This window comes from Malus sylvestris, chromosome 10, assembly GCF_916048215.2.
Source record: "Malus sylvestris chromosome 10, drMalSylv7.2, whole genome shotgun sequence".
NCBI classification, from domain to species: Eukaryota; Viridiplantae; Streptophyta; class Magnoliopsida; order Rosales; family Rosaceae; genus Malus; species Malus sylvestris.
This window is the reverse complement of record NC_062269.1, coordinates 7,158,482-7,176,579: the sequence shown is the minus strand read 5'-3', so window position 1 is coordinate 7,176,579 and position 18,098 is coordinate 7,158,482. Positions and strand designations below refer to the sequence as shown.

Below are 18,098 nucleotides of genomic sequence, written 5' to 3'. Positions count from 1 at the left end.
TTAGAAAATGGCCATTAATTAAATGGGTGTTTGATTTATTTTCGTTGCCTTTATTTTATGCATTTAACATCAATTGGCACAAAATTGTTGAAAGCTAACCAGCTCCTGGAGTCGAGGAGTCGAAGGCAGCAAGGGACTCCTAAGCAAAAGGATGTGATCTGCATCGAAGAAGAAGAAAGAAGATAAAGGGTTTTAGTCTCCAATGGCTAGTTTTGTTTTAAAAGTGTGTGTAAGTGTGTGAGTGACAAGTGTACACTCCAGATTAAATCACTTAACCCCAAATGGAGGGTTAGGATGTAATCTGGAGTAGTAAGGCTTAATGGTTGTTAAAGTCTCTTGTCAATCACCTTTTTAGATAAGTATGGGTGATGGAAATGCACCATACTTTTGTGTAATGTTCACCTTACTTAATCAATCAGGGTTGCTGCATTATTTGCACAGCTGATATCCAAATCTCAAAGCTCTCTCAATTCTCTACAATTCTACCCAAGAAACCGATTCAAACACTCAATCAAAAATACAAAACTAACTAACTTTATAAAAAATTTCCTCCAATATTGGGTCACCAAAAACAAAGGATGATTTAGCAACTAAGAGCTACATTATTGATCATAGTTTCCACACAGGCAAGAATCTTGGGTTATCTTATAGTAGATTCACTTATTGATTGCTGCACACACTGTTTGTTTGGTATTCAAAACTAAAATCAATGGTTGAGAGTGATCTAAGAAGAGCAGAAAATCGATTGTTAAATAAGACATGCATTTCGTGAAATGATGATAATGTAGGCACATAACCCTCTCTTTGATTTTAGGATAACAATAAATACCAATCATGAAACATTATCTCTTCAAATGAGAAACTAGCTTGGTTTTTTATGCTTGCTACTGTTCTTGTTCATTTTTTCTTTTAGGCATACCATAGACTGGCTGCAGTGAGTGGTAGAATGAAAACCTGGGTCTCTAAAAGTGTCTTGGAAGTAGGAGTAAGTCTTGACAATTATTCTTTGATTGGTCACAACACATAAAGTTGGTCTTGACACAATTCTTTGCCATTATTGCATAAATTCACACCTAACTGGTTGTCTAATTCTCTTACAGAAATACTAAAGTTTGTTTGATAGAACATTTCGTATCAAAGCTGTTGGTCCTTTCGTTGGATCCATTTACTATTAGTATGACATTTCACTCCTTGAAGATTGACTTTCACTGCGGTGCGAGTTGCCTGCATTCTGCATTATGACATAGCTATCCACCGCTGTGAAACAACTTTGCCAATGCAGTTGTAATCTGTTTGCACACTTTGAAGAGATGTTAATCAAAACAGTGAGCTTTGCTTGTTCTTTCTTTTTGGGGGGTTTGTCGATTGGATCAATATGGGCTATATTACACGTTAGTGGGGTTATATATAACTTTTGTTGGCACTTCATTGTTCGAAGGCCCAAGCCCAATGCTAAGTTTGAATCTGTGGTTGGCTTAGCTGCAGATGGGTGGGTGCATGCAAATCATCTTCATTGCTGATGCTATGTGGAGGCTGTGAACTTTTGTTTCCTCGATTCACATCCCTTGCTTTATAAACCTGATATTAAAATATTTTGTGTTAGTGTTTGCTAGAGAAGAGAGGTCGCACTTGGTGCGATGGCAAGTGCCTTCGCCCATGAGCGGTAGGTCTCGGGTTCGAGACTTGGGAGCAGCCTCTCCATAAATGGGGGTAAGGCTAGCCGACATTCACCTCTCCCAGACCCTGCGTAAAGCGGGAGCCTTGTGCACTGGGTACGACCTTTTAGTGTTTGCTAGAGAAGACATCTTCACGTTTGCTTGATAAGTATAATAACATAATGGCTTTAAGGTTTATGCTCATTTGATTCCTCTCGCTTTCCCTCTACCCATTGCCTCTCTTTACCCTTTTGATGAATTATAATGTGTTAAATATAAAAGTAGAGCTTATTGTATAGACAATACCTTCTTTTGCAATTTCTCATTCTCTTTACTTACGAGGTCTAGCTTCTTATGCAGTTCTATATTCTCTTGATGTATGAAAGATCCCTGAAAATAAAGTAAAAAACAATGGTAATAAGCATCAATTTACCCCCAATAAAATGAATAAATATTAATCAACTGGGAGAAATTGAGCCAGTTCCTGGGCAACCTTCTGGTTCAGTTCTTTTATTTCATCATTACATATCTGGTTCTGCAGAATAGAAAAATTAAAACAATGAGTGCCATGCATGTGCTATATAAAGAAGGGAGCATGAAATTATTAAGTGAGACTGTAATCAGGGTCTATGGCATTTGATACCTTTTTCGTTCGGACACCTTTCAAACTCATCTCAAGCTGACTTTCCAAATTTTGTAGATCATTGGCACTCAAACCAGAAAGTTCTTCCCCCATTAACTGCCTGCATAATTTACAGAAGGTGTGAGGCTATACTCTAAACGTTCTCACAAACTGATTCATATATACTAAATGTTACTTTGTGAGTATGAGATACTATTTTTTCCCAATAAATCATTATCTCACATTTCATGGGTAAACCTTAAGTGTTTTAGCAATATTTAACTAACAGTATCAGGATATTGTGAAGCGATTTTTACAAAGTTGCATTTCAGTTGGTTTAAAAGGATAATTTATCATAAATAGCCAAAACTTACATTCCAATTTTGTAAATGACATTTTTTTTAATAAAAAAAAACTATCAATTATAGCAAAAACCCCACCTAAATAGACCTAAATGCCCTAAAAATTCAAACCCAATTACACTAGACCTAAATTCCTTGGAATTGTTTTCGATTCCAACTCATGTAATACATACAAAAAGATTACTGGCTTATGTCCGGAAAAAACTAGTTTTGACTGCCGGAAAGTAGATTTCACCGGGATCGTTTCATCACCATATAAATGTGAAGAACACTAATAATAACAGTCACTACCTCAAGTTCGTAAATAGAGGATTGAAAGAATTGAGTACTCTGACTCAAATCTCTGTAATCTAAAGAAATTAGCAGAACCTTTCTTATATAATTAATATTTTTATATGTTAGATCAATACATGTCTGACAACATGCGAAACTATTTTGCTATCAATACATGTTTTCTTATATACTTAATATTTTTATATGTTAGATCAATACATGTGTGACAAGATGTGAAACTTTTTTGGGGACCTCAGTTTTTAAAAGTTCAGAGACATTTCATATTTCCTTTTGTGAAATTTCTTGATTTTGCATCTGTATATTCTATGTTAGGGCTGAGCAGCAGGATACTAATTAATTTTTTTTTATTTTTTCCGTAGCTTCTTGTCCACTGCTATTGTATTTAATTAATTATTGCTAATTATTTGTTATGTTTCTTATGAATAATCAAGTAACGTCTTTTCATTACTCGTCTTCCATGTCGAAAAGGTTTTCTGGTTGGGTAGTTAGATGAACCATAGTTAGTATGATATCCTTTTCCAGTAAGCAACATGAAATATGCATTGTTAGGTTTTGGTACTTGAATCAAATTGCTATGTAATGTTGAAGATTCAATAAAAAGCAATGATTGTACCTGTGACATTCTTCCAAGTACCGCAATTGTTGCCTCAAGCTTGTTGCTTCCCTTTGCCAAAACTATCAAATAAAAATACATTAAATATTTGTCTGCATGAAATATGAACTCACTAGATGATCACATTTATAGGAGCACTAGAAAATGTTAGCCAATGTAAAATCACACATCAGGAATTTGAAGTGGCATATTTTATTTTATATTTTGTCCTGTAAATACATATCTTAGGCCTCTCCACTCATCACCAATTGGTTTTGGTTGCATGTGCTCACAAATTAGAGATTATAGGAACAATAGTAAACTAAATTTCATCATAGCTTAGGGCACAAATTGTTGGTTAATTTCTTTGGCCGTTTCTGTCTAACTCTTCCAAGAATCCGTTTCAAGGAAGTCTTGCTACCATATGGTAGTAACTCGCTTTGTTCTTTCATAGTCAATCTATAAATGCACGTTGACTGGGGTTTACATGAATGCATCTATACATCACACATGGTCGACTAGCCCGATGGGCCATGCCAACCGAGAACATCATTGATGGTCCAATGAAATGGCGTATGGTTTGAGGTTTGTGACAAACGTGCATCTTATGTTGGTGAATATTATTATTCTTTGTTTGATCCCAAACGTGCATCTTATGTCTGCTCTAAAAGTTGCCTTTTCACTTATTTACTAAGCTACTCGGTGACTACTAATGGTACAAAGTTGTTGAGAGCAGGTGTCTACATCATTCTACTGATCGAACAGCTAGAACATTACCGATGAAATTGAAATTGAAATAGAAATTGAAGGATGTTACCTGCCATGCATAGTATCCTTCGCACTAAAGAGAAAATGACAACAACATTCACCCTTTGGTAAGCTGTTCAGAAGTTCTGATAGCTCCCATGTTTTACTAAAACCCTAGGATACAACTATGTCACATTTTTCTCTTCATCTGTTATTCCTGGATTTCAAAACATATGGAAATTGCTTCCCACACCATTTCTTTCACCATTTGTGTCCATCAACTCAAAGATTTCCATTCTGCACTTGTTTCTTCAATTTTTCTTCCCATCAATGGAGGAATTCTTGTGGGAGGTCCTGATTTACATGTCCAGAAACTATATGTTACTAATAACTATGGAAATGGAAATATTCCCTTCCACTATACTACAATCCTAGGCTGAAGTTTTTCGTTACATGGGGCAAGTTGAATTTCTCAATGGATCAATATATTAACTTTTTCGTTGTTTCTTCAGAATTTTACCGGGCTGTCTGTCTTTTCGTGAATATAAAGCCCTCTAATTGGATACGAGTTGGAATAGTCTAAAATGGTTCAACACAAACGAACTATTATTCAATGGAATTTTTCTAAAGCTTGGATCCTTAAAACTCTTGGGGCTATCAAAGCTTCAGCACCATCATACTTCCTCTTAGACTTTTGTTCTTTTCTTCTGCAAATGCAAAAAAATATGCATTAGCTAACGGCGTTGCCTTTTGCAAATGGAATATTATACATAAGATAAGTTTAGCTTGTCCGGGCCTTGCATCTTTATTTTCCTTTTATCTACAATCCATCAAAGACAGGCTTCATTGTTAACTCCGCATGTTCATGTGTTGTATTCATTCCACAATGATTTCAGGCTGGTGGGGTGTTGCAAGGATGTTAAATGGTTCCTTTGAGTACCATGGCTATTTTAGATTGCTACATTCTTTTGAAGAGTGGTTAAGATATGGTTAGTTATCTCCTCATAAAAGAAGAAAATATAATCTAGGTTTCACTTAAGTATATTCTGAAGTAGCAATAGCATCCCTGAAAGGAAAGTGCTACCCTTCCCTAAGTAACGCTGGGCTTTTCTCCAGATATATTGAAGAAAACCCCTTGAATTATTACTACTACCAGATTTTGCTTCTAACGGAAAATTCGAATTATAATATCAATATGGAAACTTTGTGTTTCTATTTGCTAGAACGTCAGTTAGACTTTAACAAGTTGTTTGAACTTAAGTTATGTCAGCTAGATGAGAAAGAAGTTGTCCCAGAGCAACATTAGTGAAACTCATCTCCCTTTCCCTCGATGTGTTTGTAGTAATGGTATCTTAAATTGAACTTTCAACCTGGAAGAATGACTAGTTTGCATGGCATACCTTATAACTTCATTGAACACCTGATTTCACCTGAGCCTGTGGAACGACAATGTCAATAACATAAATACCTTCTCTTCCATGTTTCTTTTCCAATTCGGACTTCACAGTTACTATTGTCAGCGTCGAAAGAGCATGTATCTGTCTTTCCTGAATGTCCTATCGTGATCCACCACTCTTCCGATCAACCTGAGTGTTTAACTTTTTGATACAAAATTTTGTTCAGGCTTTCAATCTTGTGCATTTTAGACCTTTGGAAAATGGTGCAATTGTTTGATGGTTTGTTAATGTATTGAGCTTCTCTTCCCTAGAATCCTTTATGCATCTCTTCATGAGTCAAGTGACAAGAATGTGTTGAAGAGGATAGAGCTCTATGATTGTCTCAGAAGTTTTGTAATGAAAACTGGTAACATCTGAGTCCTAATTTCTCACTTTCTAGGCATACATGTTCTTCCATAATGCTATTTCAGACTATCTAGACTAATCCCATCATGTACTTTCCCATACAACTAAATTCGTGACTAAGAAAGACTACAGGAGCTTGGAGAGCTAGCTCTCGCTATTTCTATGTTTGCTTGTCTCTAATCTCTCTGAAAGGATATAATCCAACATTGTTTAGAGGGGATTATATATGTTTGCTAATGTTTGTTACTATACATAGGCAAAACCATAGAGCTATGTAATTAAAGAAGTGGTATGCATGCGTAGGCATTACGTAGAGCATACAAAATTATATGAAATCAAATCTGGCTAGCATGTACTCATTGTCGACGAAGCTTAGTGACAGTGTCAGATAGATATAATGCCTTTATTCAGTATAATTGCAGGTATTCAGCACAAAGAAAATTGGAGCTTTTTTTGTTGAGTGGTTACCTTGACTTCTGAAGCAGGATTCAGCAGTTGATGCTCCACTTTCAGTTTGTTGAAACGATCGACAACTGATTTCATGCTGATAAGAAAGTCAAAGCGTTATGGTCGTTAGATGCAACAATCATGTACCTTGTGAATATTATTTAGGTTTTGATTGTAATGAGATATTTTCTGTCCTTTCCTTTTTCAATGGATATATACACTTTGTATGTTTCTCGACCAAATTATGAATAATATCTATGTATATATATGGGGTACATAAGTTGAAATGCTTCCACTACTGTATTCAAGTGAATAAACCAAGGCAAAAATCCCTATAATCTTTTTCAACTATTGTATAAACAAGTTTATCAAGCATATGGGGGAAATACTTGTAATATTTGTTAACGTTTGTTTTAAACGGATTTGTGGAAATCTGTAACCCGTTTTTTGTATGCAGACAAACTACGGGATGGCCAAATGCCATTGGCAACTTGAGCTAGAGTCCCTTTGAGTATTAAGGAATCTGACAATACTTTTTCATGCTGTTACATATTTTGGTCATTTGGTCATTTCAATTGCTTAAATGATGATATTTGTTGGCCCTGATTCGCATTATGCATAGCTACTGTTGAGTGATATTTTTCTTCCCAACAATAAAAGAAGCCACACTTGATTAAAATGAAAAAGAAGCCATCCTATATCAAATCTGAGTTGATAGCCAAATCCAGTAACTAGGTCACTGATCTAGCTGCTAGCTAGAGTATTACTGAAGTGAGAATCCGGTTCCTTAGTTTGTAGGTTTAAAAAAAGTTAATTGAAATCCTACCTTAGTTACCGAAACTCATTTCTCCTCTTATTTTGTACCCTTAAAACCCTAACCCTAACCTTACCAAGAAATCTCCCAGACACTCATGTCTACTCAACCATCACCTCTGGCAGCTCTTTGGAGCCTTAAAACCTAAACCCTAACCTGACGTTGTGCATATATGTCAAATGGTTGGAAACATCTATGCGGAGAGATCTTCTGAAAACTTTAGTAGCCATTGCAAAAGTACTCAAACCCTCCTCAATAATGGCTCAGTCTAACTCCATTCAAATAGACTTTTACCTACAAGAAAGTGTTGGTGGCCATATATATATATATCAAGAACATTGGTGACCGGCCGTCGAAGAGCCAATACTCTCTTAAGCTGATACCCTTTTGGTCTAACAACCAATGCAACTGCAACAACAAATTTGGGGTGTAATACGCCTATTTCATATGTAACTGAAGCAAACAAGCATAAAGAGTTACATTTTGGCTTTATTTGCCAAGAGGACTAGGGAACAAAATGGCTACATTTCAAGAATTAATTTTCCCACTTAGCAAAGAACAATACTTATCCTAGAAGATAAAAGGTAAACAAACATAAAACTATAGGGAGGGAGATTTGGACTCATATACATGATCCCTTTTAGTAAATGTGGCTACACCCATGTATGCATCATAGTCCTTATATATTTTAACATAAGGTAGGAAATCCTAAGACATAAAATACTAAAAATAGCCTAGCATAAAGAAACCAAATTGCAAAGCTTTTAGAACTCGCATCAAACTCATGAAGGTACACTAGATCATGAGTTTACCGAGAAAATAGCTAGTTTTGATGTTGATGCATGTTGATGCTGCTACCAATGCCAATGCAAATTCCAATATCAATACCAATGCGCAAATGCCAACCAATGAAAGAAAACAAAAATAAAGGGGTAATACTAAGAAAACTAAATTTGTAGACAAAATTTACAATTAAGAAAGAAAAATATTGAGTTTCAACATTATTATTTTTTTCTGTCTCAATTGAGGCTCTACTAGCTAGAAAATTAACCAAAATATACCGCTTTGTTGCACCCTCAAATCAAATATTCTATCATTTCAAGAATTTTTGACTGATGAATGACAAGTTTCACTTTAGCACATTGATTTGGTGTCCGTGGCTTATTTGGCTTTGACTACGACTGCATATTTCAAGCACTTATTAGGTGAGTATCCAAGGCAAAGGAAGGGAGCAGGGTTGTGATTGGGGACTTATAGTTTCTGTACTATTCATTTCATTTCTTGATCCTTTAACCACTTGAGATGGAAAATGATTTAAATGGTTTTAAGGCTTGCAATATTTCATGAGGCTTTGTCCATCTTAAATGAATCAACAATTTTCACAAAAACAACTAGCTCTTGCAAATGAATTATTTAGCTAGTAATGTAGGAGATGCTCATAGAAAACTAACTAGCTATTATAGATTTTGAATCATTTTCACGCTAACTAACAAATTTGTAGCTAGCAGTGTTGGAGATTCTCTAAGCATTATTGATGTAGCCAATTGGGCAACTCTCGATTTTTTTTTTTCATGCTTATAAAATTGCACGATTTGATATAGATAAAACTTAAAAGTAACATAGTATAACCCAATATAACTATGATATCATGTTTCAACTACATCTTTGTTCTGATAAGTATAAAGACTCTTCCTTCACTTGACTGAGAAGTTGAACGAAGATAAAACAATCGTGAACAAAGCATTCACATGAAATTGCTAAAGGTTCTCTTCACAAGTGAGCATTCAAGGGGCTACAACAACCAAGTGTTGCTGAACATTATGAAATCATCATGGAGGGAGATCGGAAGAGAATTCGGTTTTTTAACATGCAGAGTACGTAGGTATATATTAGTAAAGGAGAAATTAGGTTCTCATCATTCCTTTTGCTACTCCATTGATTAAAATCCTATTAATTTTCAATTTTTGATCAAGGTCCTTGGGTATTAATAACATCATTCATTATTTCAATAATAAAATATTTTTTTATTTCTAAATATATTCATTTAATATTAAAAATGTTACAATTAGCATATTTATATTTATGACTAAATTTTTTATCATATATTTTTAGTTTTAGTTTGTACCCATTTTTAATTTGTAATTCTTTTTTAACTTGTACCAATTTTCTTTTCAGTTTTAATTTGTACCCATATATTAATTTCTTTTTGTGCCCATATTTTTTAAAGTTTGTTTGTATTTGTACCCATATATTTTTTTGTATTTGTACTTTTTATTTTGCTAAATGTACCCAGGCTAATTATATGTACCCATTCATGTAAAACTTTTTAATCTTAAAATGTACTCAATCTTAAACAAGGTCTAAAATATCGATGATATCGGAAATATCCGTAGTCCAAAAACACGGAAATTTCAATGGAAATATCAGGATATTATCGATATCAATAAAAATTGAATAAAAACCACGGAAATTGTAAGAAAAACTTGGAAATTTTTATTGAAACTTTGCAGGATGTTTATTTAGTCAATTATCTATTAATTTATCACAAAAAATTGGAAGGAAATGGATTGCATGATGGATTTAACTAATTTAAGTTGATTATATAGCGAGCTGGCAAACATTGTGAGTGTAGAAAATATGTAGTAATTAATGAAAGAAGTTTAAACACACCATAATCATTTATATATAATGAATTAGTACAATATTTTACACTTCATAGAAATTTATCCTAGATAATAAATATTAGCTTGCAAGCCTTGCAGACATCTTAACGACCATATAAATATTACAGGCTAAATATGTAATTACAAACACATCTGTAGCGAGTTGGATAAGGCCCAGGTGCGTGGTTGACAAAGGGAGGGGTTCGAATAGTCCTCTGAAAAAAACTATATTATCGGCGAAATATCGCGTCGATAATATCGATATTTTAGACCTTGGTTCCAACTAATGGTTTGAAAATTTGAGGCAATACCCTTGATATCACTGACAATTTGGTTAACATGCCCCATATATTGTGAAAACATAATTGCAAGTGAGGCCCAAAATATTGCACAGAAGTGCCCAAAAAAGTAAGGTAGGAAACGTCGGCCTCGCCCTCTATTGACTTCTTTGAGGCACGGACGCGAAACACGTGTATCGAAGTCCAAAAATGCACAAAAGCTCGGATCTTTCTTCCTCCTATCAGAAAACCAAAACCCTAGAAAATCAAATTCCCCCAAAAAAATCCCCAAATTCCGCCATGGGAAACACCGAGAAGGTGATGAACCAGATCATGGAGCTCAAATTCACCTCCAAGTCGCTCCAGCGCAGTCCAGGAAGTGCGAGAAGGAGGAGAAAGACGAGAAGCTCAAGATCAAGAAGGCAATGGAGAAGGGAAACGTCGACAGCGCCCGGATCTCCGCCGAGAACGCGATCCGGAAGTGCACTGAGCAGATGAACTACCTCCGCCTCGCCTCGCGGCTCGACAACGTGGTGACGCAGCTTGACACCTAGCCCAAGATGTTCACCATCAACAAGTCAATAGGCAATATCGTCAAATCGCTCGAGTCGTCGCTAGCCACTGGAAACCACCAGAAGATGTCGGAGACCATGGACTCGTTCGAGAAGCAGTTTGTGAACATGGAGGTCCAGGCCAAGTTCATGGAGACCGCCATGGCTGGCTCCACCTCGCTTTCGACACTGGAAGGTGAGGTCAATAACTTGATGCAACAGGTTGCAGATGATTTGGGTTTCATTTTGCGATATTATCAATATTATCGATAATATCGCAATAGATTGCCCAAATAATGCATTAAAATGTTGAAAATATCGTCTCTGATATTATCGCGATAATATCGACAAAAATATCGATATATTGACGATAATTAAGTGGATAAGTGTGAAAATATCGTTCTCTAAAAAAAATGATATTATCGGCGAAATATCGCCAATAATATCGATATTTTAGACCTTGATCTTAAATATACCAATTTGTTATATGTAAAATGTACCCCTTTTTTTATATAAAATCTATTCAATTTTTTTCTAATCCATTTTTAAACTTATATGGGTACATTCTTTTTTCTTTGATTTTAAAATGTATCCATGTCAAGTTTAATCGAAGAAATTTACTAATGTTATTAAGCCTAATATATTTTCTTTTTGTGTGATTTTGAAGAATGTACCCATGTTTTGATACAATAAATTTTTTGGTTAATTTTGATGAATGTACCCATGTTTATATACGCACACACACAATAGTTGTCACATCTAGGCCCGAGCCCCCACCACATCCCAGGCTCAACTCCACCGCCGTAGCACGATATTGTCCGTTTTGGGTCCCGACCACGCCCTCACGGCTTTGTTTCTGGGAACTCACGGGAGCAGAACTTCCTAATAGGTCACACATCCTGGGAATGTTCTAGCCCCTTTCTCGCTTAACTTCGGAGTTCCTACAGAACCCGAAGCCAGTGAACTCCCAAAAGCCCTCGTGCTAGGTTGAGATGAGAATATACATATAAGGCTTACATGATCCACTCCTCTGGGCGATGTGGGATGTTACAATAGTATATTTATATTTTAATATTTTTAATCCCACAAATTATGGTTTTTTTATTTAAAATATCATTTATATAAACAAATAAAATTTCTAATTTTTAATTTAAAAAATATAGTAACATACATAGAAATAAATTATCACATTAATTTCAGGGACCTTGATCAAAAATTAAAAACCAACAAGGTTTCAATCAAAGAATATTCATAATTAAGGACCAGATCCAAAGTCTCCCATCAGTAAATCTCCCCACATCATCGCTCTTGATCAAGTCGTCAAAATGTCACAACAGAGTTTGTGAATGATGAGGTCACTTATAAAGTAAGTGTTTGGTTATGCTATTACAGTATATATCGACAACATATATATATATATTTAGTTATGATTTAATAGCACTAATTAACGGGCTCCATTGACCGTTGTCATCCCTATCAAACTTTATCTCTTATGTTTTTTTTTTTCTTGAACACTAAAAACGATAATTAAAGTTCATTAATTTTTAACTTGATATATATTGGTGCACATGAGTGGGAAATTGTAAGTTCAGTGGTGGAGAAGTTTGTTCAGAAAATTCTGCCTTTCCCATCATCCTCCTTTGTACCAAGAAATGACACCGATGAATTGCGACCTACACTGTTCCTCAATTTAGTCCCTAAAGAAATGTGATATTCTTAGATGATATTACAGTTGCTAACATGTATATACTTGAATCTGTACACCTTATAATACTTGTTTTTCGCGAGAATTGACAAACTACCTACAAACTTCTCTTTAAGACAACACATCTCATGCAACACAATCTTAAGGAAGTCAAAGTAAGGAGAAGCATGCATGGGGTTGCCTGAATAGTACTTCTGTAGAAGTTCTCCTTGTGCATGCTTTAGACCTTTGAAGTATCATAAACACCTCCCCCCCCCCCCCCCAACCAAAACTGCTAAAGAGAAAACGGTCTAATAACTGAGAGGGACACATGCGCGCATGCACGCACGCACATACACCTCAGAAACCCCTCTTCGTTGAACATTACTAAATAAACTGGATTCAATGTAATTTCGTATCATCCATTAACTCCATCGTGTCTCTATTTATCATTATATGTAAATAGTCAGCTCTTGCATATATATCTTATATCATAATTGAATCCTATATATAGGACATTGTGAGAAGCATTCATATGTAAATACTTTTATCTGTAACCTTTTTTTTCGTTGGAAGTTTTTAAAAGCAGTTTCTTATCAGAGATAATATAGCTTTCTGAATTCCTATGCAAAATAGACAAGGCAAAACTCTACACAATCCATGACCTAAGACAGGAAGCAACATAGCCAAATAACATCTTCGGGTAAGTAATTCGACATTCTATATATAAATATATATATATATATATATATATATATATATATAGATTCATAAAAAAGGACGCTACTGCTGATATATGTCGTCTGGACTAGTCCAGTAACAAGTCCACCTCAAATCCTATGCTAGAACATACAGCATATATCAACATGGATACATAAATTCTACTAAGACCTAGTTTGGGAGTGAGGTGCTTAAAAAAAAAGCACCCATGAAAAAATGCTGTGAGAGTTTTAGGTGTTTGGTAAACTGAAAAAAAAGGGCTTATTTTGGAAGTTGCTGTGAGAATAAGCTGAAATCAAAGGAAAAAGCTGAAGCTGCTATTTGCAGCTTTGGAAAACTGGCTTTTTTTCAAAGCACATGGAGCTACAGTGCTTCTTTAATGAAAAGACCCACTATTAGACTGCTTTTTTTTTTCCAAAAGCACTTTTACAAAAAAGTTTACCAAACACTCTGCTGATTTATTTTACAGCCGCTTATTCTCACAGCAGCTTTTTTTCAAAGCACAGCAATACCAAACCAGCCCTAAGTCAGCTAGGAAAATTAAAGTTCGATAGACCATTAAAGACATATACATGGAACAAGTAGCTCTAGTTCCAGTGCAAACTCAATCCAACAAAAAAGTTCACCGGCAACATATATATATATATATAGAGAGAGAGAGAGAGAGAGAGAGAGAGAGAGAGAGAGAGAGAGAGAGAGAGATCTAACCTAGTGCTAGCATAATCGTAAAGCCTGCCGGTGCTAGAGAAGATAATCAATCCAACCTCAGCATCACAAAGGATTGATAGCTCCTTAGCCTTCTTAAGCAACCCATTTCTTCTCTTCGAAAAGGTCACTTGCCTGCTCGTCAAATTGTCAATCCTTCGAATCACAACCTTTCCTCTCCCCATACCTTCTTCTATATCAGATCGGTAGATATATACATAGAGAAATTAAATTAGTTACTCATATTCAGGAAAATTTTCCTATTCGCTTGAATTGGTTATCAAAACCTGAAGCAAACAAGATCAAAAGCATGCTAGAGATAACAGTAATACGAAGCAAAACGAGATCACTAACATGAACCAAAAAAACCCAAAAGAACAAAAATCATCATATTTATCTAAAAAAAAAAGTCGTTTTTTCTTTTTGATTTTTTCCTCAAAAAATAAAGTTGTAGTTTCTTACTTAGAAGAAGCTATGGAGAAAACAGCAGCAGCCTCCCTCTTTCCTTAATTTCCTCAGATATACCTACCGATAAATGCTTTCTATGGAAAGCCACAAAGTAGAAACCCTGTTTATTTGAGGAAACGCGGTACGGACTGCTCTGGAGGGAAACCGCTTAGTGGTAATCGTCTGGACCGCATCCCCACTCGCTAGAGTAGAGAAAGACAATTCTACTCGCTTCTTGGGGCCCATATTTTGTCAAGTGAATCAAACAAAGGCCTGTTGACCAGCGGGAGTGAATCGGAGGAGGTGCTCACGTTACAAAAGGCAGATCAGGATGGGCACGCGTAAGAGGAAGAGAGCGAGTGTTGGCGAGTGTAAATGAAAAGCGTGGGGAATTGGGAAACCTCGGACTCTCAGAGAGTCCCCGGATTCGTTGTTTGTATGAGTGTACAAATGATGGGAGAGGGTGACGTATAGATGATTGACACGTTGTGTTTGGAAACCAAGGGCGCTTTCATTCTTTTTGGGAGGGGTTTTGGCTTGCTCAAGTCTCAGTAGTCGGCCTACTAGCTATTAGCTATAGTCTATATGCCCAGCTGTTCTTCTCTTATAAAATTAAGGCACTTATGCTTTTATATATATATATGAATTGCGAAATTAAAAGAAAATTAAGAGACTCAAATAAAGAACATTAGTATTTTTCTTATGTTTTCATTGGTAATGACATGTACGCTTAGATTGTTGTGTGTGTCTGTTAATCATGTATGAAAATTTTATGTAAGTGAACGATTGACAACCATTTAACGTGTGAAGGAAGATTTGAAATAGAGATGCAAGCACAAGTTTATTTTGTTCTCTATGTTTATTATATATGTACCAACTTAAAGAAAGTTTGCACAGTACTTAATTAGGTTATATATGTATATGTTTGGGTTTCTTTTGTTTAACTTTTTTTTCCCTTCTTTTGAATAATAGTTCAAGCAAAGGCTAGCGTTGGTAATCAACCAATTTTAAACATAAATATTTTCTAAATATTCTTAATAAATGATGCATATATAAGTAATTTTGTTTATTTGATTTTAACTAAGTGCTTATTGTTGCTGACGTTGATGTGTTAGATTATATATATGATAGAGTTTGATTTGTCTAGCTTATCATCGATTCAAATTGAATTATGTTTTTAATCGAGTTTAATATGTTACTTATTTAGATTTTCATGAATATGAAGACACAAGTTGTCTGTAAATTAATCTAATTATTATTAAAGAACAAAAAAAATATAAAGTTGGGATCTAAAGAGATAAGTTTAGAATCTAATAACACTATACGTGTACGAGCATGTGTCAGTTTGGATGTTTGTCACCGTTGATTAGTTTGTTTCTCATTAATTCATATCACAAACATTAACGGCTGACAGGTACCACCTATTGGAGTGTGGACAACCACTAACTTATGTACGATCCAAACTTGAATATGCTTCTATTTGATTTATTTAGTTACTCACTAATAAATTTGAACATAAATGTTGAATCATACATACGTTAGTTTATTTATAATACAAGAATGATAGGAGGGGGAAGATAGAACTTAATTAAGAATCTTATCGTCAGTGTTCACACTTTGTCTGTACTGTTCAAATACTTTGATAAAACTATTTGTTCCATGCATGTGAAATTGATATATGTGCAGTGAAGACATTTTATAACTACTTTCCCGTTCAGACACCTTTTGTTTAAGTACGTTTGAAGAATGATTCGTTTTACAAACCTAGGATTTGACTTCTACAAATCATGCATGCGAACCAAATTCTAATGTATTGTTACAATCTTAAGATTTTTTATTTATTATTTCTTAACATCATTTTCTAGATTAATTTGTATTCTTCTTACCGAAAAAAAAAAAAAATATATATATATATATATGTGTGTGTGTGTAAAAAAAAACCCTCTTGAATTGATAGCAGACCTTTTTCATCGATCATTTACAACTCTCTGAAATATGGCCGAGTTAAAATATGGTTTCGTTTGTTTGTTTGTTTGTTTGTATATATTTTGTCCTCTTACTCCGTCTTAATTTTCTATAGCACTTGAGCTCGAATCCAATTACCAAGGATCGACAGAAGGAGGACCGCACACTTGCTTTTGCAACTTGTAATGCCAGGATTTGCATATGATTCCGTACAATTTGTCAAATTCCATGGAGATACTTTCAGTAAAAAAAAGGTTATCCATGGAGCCACACACCTGATCAGGTGAAGCATGCAAAAACAAAAATAAAGAAATGCAGCTCGACCGGAAACGCAGTTATAAAAATCAATTTTATATATATATATATATATATATATATATAATCTGGTAATGTTATAGACATAATTGTTAAATTTTGGAAGGGTTGGCGAATAATAATTCAACGCTTACCTTCTAAACTTGTGGAATTATATGAGGAAAAGCGTGATATAGAGATTCGATTGTAATTAATAAGAATGTATTACAGTATCGAAATAAAAAACCAGAATGATGTTTGGAGGTTCTTCAAACATATAAAATATCATCATATTAAAAAACTAAAGCAAGCTTCGCTAGATCATAGGCAACCATATGTCAAAGTGGGAAATGTGTGTTGAGACGAGAGTCTGAAAGAAAATTGCATAAAGTAAATGAAGCGGGAATCGAATTTATTCCAGTGCTTCTCAATAAAAATAAATTATTGTGTGTTACAGATATTGCGTGGCATGTGGACTGCTTAGATATATAATGATTACCACGAAACCACTTTAATCAAATTATAATACATGTATTTAACATGAAGTACGATATTTATCATTTAAATTTAGAAATTTTTGTGCTAAACCTCACAGTGAGTTAGCCATAATAATTTAGTTCGAATTCGTTTAACAAAAATTAAACTTAAAACCTCTCAATAATAAGCAGTGTCTTAAATGCCGATAATATCGGCAATATTTCGCCGATATTATCGGTTTTTCGTTAGACCGATATTTTAATGGTTATCCAATTAGTTTTCGTCAAAATATCGCGATATTATCGATAATATCACGATATTGTCGATATTATCGCGAAATTTCGAAACTGTGCAAATCGGAGAAGAACGCCGAAGCTTCTATAGCTCTGGCCGACTGTAAAAGAGCCCCCTAGACTCCGATCTAGGTATGAAAATGAAATAGAAGACGGGAGGAACGTCTTTATAACGTCTGTTTGCCGTGAAACGGTCGGAGGTGTTCGGAAAGTTCGTCGATACCCACGGCCTCGCCGGAGATGGGTGTGCCTATTCCCGAGCCGATTTCATCCCAAAAACCTTGCAAAAACACGAGATAGAACTTCAATTTCACATCTAAGCTTCGATCTAGAACAGAAAAAGAAAAACCCGAAGCTTACCTAACCGGAGAAATTGAAGAAACTTGCCGGAGTAGGTGCGATGGTGTGCGTGTGGGTCTCGGTGCAGAGAGGAAGGAGAGGTGTATGTGGGTCTCGGTGCAGAGAGAAAGGAGAGAGAGGAGCAGAAGGACGTGGTGTGTGTGTGGGAGAAGAGAGATCGAGAGATCTCTGTGTGTGTGTGGGGGAGTGGAGAATGGAGAGAAATTGAAGAAACTCGCCGGAGCAGGTGCGATAGTGTGCGTGTGGGTCTCGGTGCAGAGAGAAATGAGAGGTGTATGTGGGTCTCGGTGCAGAGAGAAAGGAGAGGAAGGAGCAGAAAGCCGTGG

General features: G+C 35.3%; 1 protein-coding gene across 1 annotated transcript; it reads right to left on the bottom strand.

The window, feature by feature from the left end:
* Positions 1–1,452: 1,452 nt before the first annotated feature.
* Positions 1,453–14,121, bottom strand: LOC126585491 (MADS-box transcription factor 23). The gene is made up of 7 exons (XM_050249939.1): positions 13,940–14,121; positions 6,543–6,618; positions 3,547–3,608; positions 2,299–2,398; positions 2,149–2,190; positions 1,962–2,045; positions 1,453–1,578 (listed from the first exon to the last, which is right to left on the bottom strand). Exons 1-7 carry the CDS (start codon positions 14,119–14,121, stop codon positions 1,453–1,455), a joined length of 672 nt encoding a protein of 223 aa, XP_050105896.1.
* Positions 14,122–18,098: the final 3,977 nt, after the last annotated feature.

What these genes read in the sequence shown, in the direction of transcription:
- LOC126585491 (XM_050249939.1), bottom strand. Translation starts at nt 14,121, where the DNA reads ATGGGGAGAGGAAAGGTTGTGATTCGAAGGATTGACAATTTGACGAGC. An exon ending in AAGGTGTCCGAACGAAAAAG is followed by an intron (nt 2,191 to 2,298) that starts GTATCAAATGCC and finishes TCTATTCTGCAG; the next exon opens with AACCAGATATGTAATGATGA. An exon ending in TAAAAGAACTGAACCAGAAG is followed by an intron (nt 2,046 to 2,148) that starts GTTGCCCAGGAA and finishes CTTTATTTTCAG; the next exon opens with GGATCTTTCATACATCAAGA.